General features: G+C 51.8%; 1 protein-coding gene across 1 annotated transcript in view; it reads left to right on the top strand.

Moving 5' to 3' along the window:
* The window catches only part of Ryr1 (ryanodine receptor 1 (skeletal)), a gene marked incomplete in the record, with an annotated part of 120312 nt that overhangs the window by 101283 nt on the left and 13990 nt on the right, over positions 1–5039 (top strand). Inside the window, 2 exon segments of the mRNA XM_013522408.1 lie at positions 1641–1982; positions 4871–5039. Coding sequence (XP_013377862.1) covers positions 1641–1982; positions 4871–5039 — 511 coding nt within the window.

Raw genomic sequence — 5039 nt, 5'->3', positions numbered from 1 at the left:
TGTGGTTTCTAGAGCCCTTCATGATCTGCAAAGCATCTTACTCATTTAGAAAACATGTTGCAAACCTCTTGGCTTTTCACAAAGCACTCCTTAGAGCCAGAGCGTTTCACTTTTGTTCATGCCCCAGAGCAGCATTTCTCAGGCTGCATTTTGCAACCTATCTGTAGGTCATGAAATTAATTTGGTAAGTCATGACCAGCATTTTTTTTTTTTTTTTTGCTATTGTTTTTGATACAGTACTGGGAATTGAACCCAGGACCTTCCCAGTGAACTCCATTTCCAGCCTTTTTATTTATTTATTGTTTTTTGAGGCACAGTCTTGCTCAGTCATGAAGTTGTCCAGGCTAGGCTCAAACTTAGCAGTCCTCCTGCCTCAGCCTTTTGGAGTGCCAGGACCACAGACATGTGCCACATACCTACCATGACTAAGATCTTTAAAAAGAAAAAAGAACATTGCAGAATGTACTGCACGGCAAAAGCCAAAACCGTGTCATGAATCACACTGCAAAATGCATTCTTACTGCCAGTGTGGTCAAGAACATTTGAAAAACTGCTTCTGAGCGCCACTTGCAAAATGCATGATAAAGCCAGGCATGGTGGTGCACGCCTGTAATTCCAGCATTCCGGAGGCTGAGGCAGGAGGACCCCTGCGAGTCTGAGACCAGCCTGGGCTACAAAGTGAGCTCAAGGCCAGCCTGAACTGCATAGCAAGACCCTGTCTCAAAAAGACAAAAAAAAAAACCCAAACAAACAAACAAAAAAAAAACCAAGCATGATAAATCAGCACGAGAATGTTCCACAAACAGCATTGTATGTTCCATGAATGTTTTGTATATAAAGTGTAACAGAGCCACAAAAAGCTAGCAACAATTTAAATTTTGTTTATCACCAGGATAATAGTGTTATATTTATAAAATGGGAACACTACACAGCAGTGAAAATGAATTTATTTGCTCTGTGTGCCTATCAACATTGAAAACATACAATTGAATGCAAAAAGCAGGTATCAAATTACATGATTATAATAATGATTCTCTAAAGAAAAACTATGCATGGAATTAGTATATACTTTTTTGTGGGCAATGATTGGACACAAGGAGAATTGGTGACATGTTTGGCAGGTTTCACATCAGGATGGTGATTACCTGTGGGGAGGGTGAGGCAGTGGGACATAAAAGGGAGCATTGTCCATTTTGCCATCCTGAAAATGGAATGTATCATGCAGTGGATGATGGCTCAGGTTTTCTTTTTTCTTTCTATTTTATTTTTCTTAAGGTACCAGGGGGAAAAAAAAGGTACTGGGGATTGAGCCAGGGCCTTCACGCTGAGCTACATCCCCAGCCCTTCTTATTTTATTTTGAGATAGAGTCTTGCTTGAGTTGTTCGTGCTGGGCTCAGACTTGCAATCTTCCTGCCTCAGCCCCCCAGACTGCTGGGATTATAGGTGTGCACCCCCGAACCCAGCTGCACTTCTGTATTTTGCGTTGGTACAGTCTCCCCTGTGCCGTCCTGTTGGGTATCAGCGTCAGGTGCTGGATACCCGCTTCTGGACTTTTCTCTCTATGTAAAGTCCGTAGATAGTTTAAAAAGAGCACTGAGGTCCTGAGGCCACCACACTGACCTCCCCTGCCCACCCCCAGGCCATGGACAGCCAGAAGCAGTTCAGTGGGCCGGAGATCCAGTTCCTGCTTTCGTGCTCCGAAGCGGATGAGAACGAGATGATCAACTGCGAGGAGTTCGCCAACCGTTTCCAGGAGCCAGCCCGCGAGATCGGCTTCAACGTGGCCGTGCTGTTGACCAACCTGTCAGAGCACGTGCCGCACGATCCGCGCCTGCGCAACTTCCTGGAGCTGGCCGAGAGCATCCTTGAGTACTTCCGGCCCTACCTGGGGCGCATTGAGATCATGGGCGCCTCGCGGCGCATTGAGCGCATCTACTTTGAGATCTCAGAGACCAACCGTGCGCAGTGGGAGATGCCCCAGGTCGGTAGACCTGCGCATGCGCATGCTCACCTTGCCCGGCCGCCTGCTCCTTGCACGCTTGGACCCCACACCGGGCCATGTACGCCTTGCACATCTGTGAGCCCTTCTCTGCTCCGGCAAGCCCATGTCCAACTTTCGCAGAGATTTCATAGTCTTGATGTGACCTGGCCCGACCCCTGCTCACCCATGCCCACCTCTTGTAGACTTGGCCCACGCGTGGATGCACACCCCTTGTGCATGCAGCAATGGCTTTTTATGCCCTCATTTTGGCTGCTCTTATGCCATGCCGACCCCTTGCACACTCACCCTGGGAGCACTAGCGTGCTTTTATAGCAGTGATCAGCCACACACATAATGCTCATGAACTTGAACCAATATGGCTATACATCCCTTGCTCACCTCCCCAGAATCTCATGTGCCTACCCTTGGCCCTGGCCAGCCAAGGCCTACTTTTTCACACACACACTTAGGGGCTCTGGGGTTCCCTGGTGTGCTGTGCTGGCCCATCCATACCAGGCACCACTATACTCTCAGTGCCTTTTGTTTGAGCCAGGGTCTCTGTATGTAATTCAGACTGGCCTTGAACTCACTGTCTAGCCCAGGCTGGCCTCAAATTAGTGGCGATCCTCCTGCCTCAGTCTCCCAAGTCTTGGGAGCACAGGTATACACTACCATGACTGGCTCCCAAATGCCTTGCGAAGTTTTAGCACACGATGTTACCGACATTTGTTCTAGGTCAACACGTGGGTGCACACCTCTTGCACACTCACCCAAGGATGCCAATGTGCCTTATGCAGCCCTAGTGCATCTCATTCATCCATCCTCCCTGTATCCCTGTATCCCTGGCACAAGCATGCCCAGGCACACTTGGACCAGACACACCCACCAGAGGCCCTACTGCCCTCAGCAGCCCAGACCGGCCATGTCCAGCCCACAAACATGTGAGTGGCCCCAACACACTAATGTGCCCCAAGAGTACACTCATAGCCAGCCATGGAGCTATAATCCCAGTGTTCTGTGAGGCTGAGGCAGGAGGATCATCAAATTCAAGCTCAGCTCGGGCAATTTAATGACTTAGTGAGAGACCCTGTCTCAAAGCTTAAATTTTTTTATTAAATTTATTTTTGAGACAGTGTCTTACTATGTAGTCTAGGCTGGCCTCAAGCTCTCAGCGATCCTCCTGCTACAGCCTCCCAAGTGCTGGGATTATAGGGGTGCACCACCATGCCCATTGTCAAAATTTTAGAAACTTTATAGCAGGCTTGAGATGTAGTCAATGTGAAGGCCCTGGCTTCAATCCCCAGTACTCTAGAAAGAGTGCACTCACATGACCCTGGCCTTGTGCACTTTGCTTACCTGTGGTTCCCACCCGCTTCTCTCACACTCCTCTGGCCCTCACACACCTGCGGCCCCCAGCCCTGCCTTTGTCACCCTGGTGGCTTCCTGTGTCCTTGTACCCTACACACCAAACTTGCATACCCCCTTGCAAGCCCTTGCACTCACACCTCCCTTCTGTTGCTCAGATGCCCCCCAGCATCTGCACACTCCTCCCTGCACACATGCTCTTGCACACTCCTTCCTGTATCACACTCAGCCTACAGGGCACGCACACTCATTACCTCCTTAACCACCGAGCCCCGCATACTCCCCTCAGTGGACGCTGGCTCATGCACACAGACTTCTGTCACACACAGAGCCATGTCCTCGTGCTCTGGGCCCTCTTACACTGGCTCCTGGTCCCCTTGCACACTCACACACCCCCGTCCCATCATCCCAGGACCTCGAATGCCTGTCCCACACGCCTGTGCACACCTGCTCCCCGCCAGCCCCCGGTGCCCCTCGTATCCCACAGGAGCCCTCGAGAGCTTGCACACTCCCCGTCACCCTTGGGCACCGCTGCACACTCACTCGTCTTCTGGCCCTGTGTGGTTGCTCTGTCCTTGCACCCAGGAAGTTGCACATCCTCGCATCTGCAGGAAGCCCTGCACACAGGTCCTTGTCATGCCCGTGGGCACCCCGCCCCTCCCCCTGCCCTCACTGCTCCCGGGTACACGTTCCCTTCCTCCTCCAGGCACGCACTCCTCCCGCTGCCCCTCCCCATCCCCGCCCTCCCGCGATCCTCAAGCTCCGGAGCACTCCTGGGCCAACACCGTGGCGACACCATATGGCAGTTATTAAGTGCGGGGTGCTCTTCTAATACTCCACCTCTCATTTAGCCCTCACACTCCGTAGCGTAGGAACCTCTATTATGCCCCATTTCAAGGAGGGGGACACTGAGGCCCAGAGAGTTCAGTCAAAATCACCCAGCTACTCAGTGGCAGGATTAAGATATGAACCCCGGCAGCCTGGCTGCACAGCTTTTGTCCTCAGCCACTCTGTACGTGTTCTGGAAAAAAAAAACTAAAAAACGTGATTCTAAAGCCAGTGTGTTGAGTTTGACTCCACATCTGCCACCTCTCATCCGTGTCACCCTGGGCAGGTGACTTTCTGGGCCTTCATTTCTGTCTCAAGTGGCGATTATGGCCCTTGTTCCAAAGACGATTTGTGAAATTTACATAAGCAGTATGCAAAAAATGCTCGAATCAGGATCTGACCTGATTGCAGCTTAAAAAACCCCTCCGAGAGGGCTATCTATGTTTGCTGTTAGTATTCTTTAGGCTGAGCACAGTGGCTCACTCGTAGTCCCAGGTGCTTAAGAGGCTGAGGTAGGAAAATCGCTTGGGCCCGGGAGTTCGAGGCCAACCTGAGCAAACAGACACCCAAACTCCTAATAGCACTAACGGTCATGATCGTGTTAGTGCACTTAGAACGTGCCTGCTCCTAGCTGTTCGCGCCCTCCCTGCGACCCCACTGACTGTGCTCCCTGGCGCCCCCTCCGCGCGCTGCAGGTGAAGGAGTCCAAGCGCCAGTTCATCTTCGACGTGGTGAACGAGGGCGGCGAGGCGGAGAAGATGGAGCTCTTCGTGAGCTTCTGCGAGGACACCATCTTCGAGATGCAGATCGCCGCGCAGATCTCCGAGCCCGAGGGCGAGCCGGAACAGGACGAGGACGAGGGCG

The sequence above is a fragment of the Chinchilla lanigera genome, unplaced genomic scaffold (genome assembly GCF_000276665.1).
Source record: "Chinchilla lanigera isolate Chin_1 unplaced genomic scaffold, ChiLan1.0 scaffold00067, whole genome shotgun sequence".
Taxonomy (NCBI): domain Eukaryota; kingdom Metazoa; phylum Chordata; class Mammalia; order Rodentia; family Chinchillidae; genus Chinchilla; species Chinchilla lanigera.
Note: the sequence above shows the minus strand (reverse complement) of the source record. Positions and strands in the feature narration are given on the sequence as shown.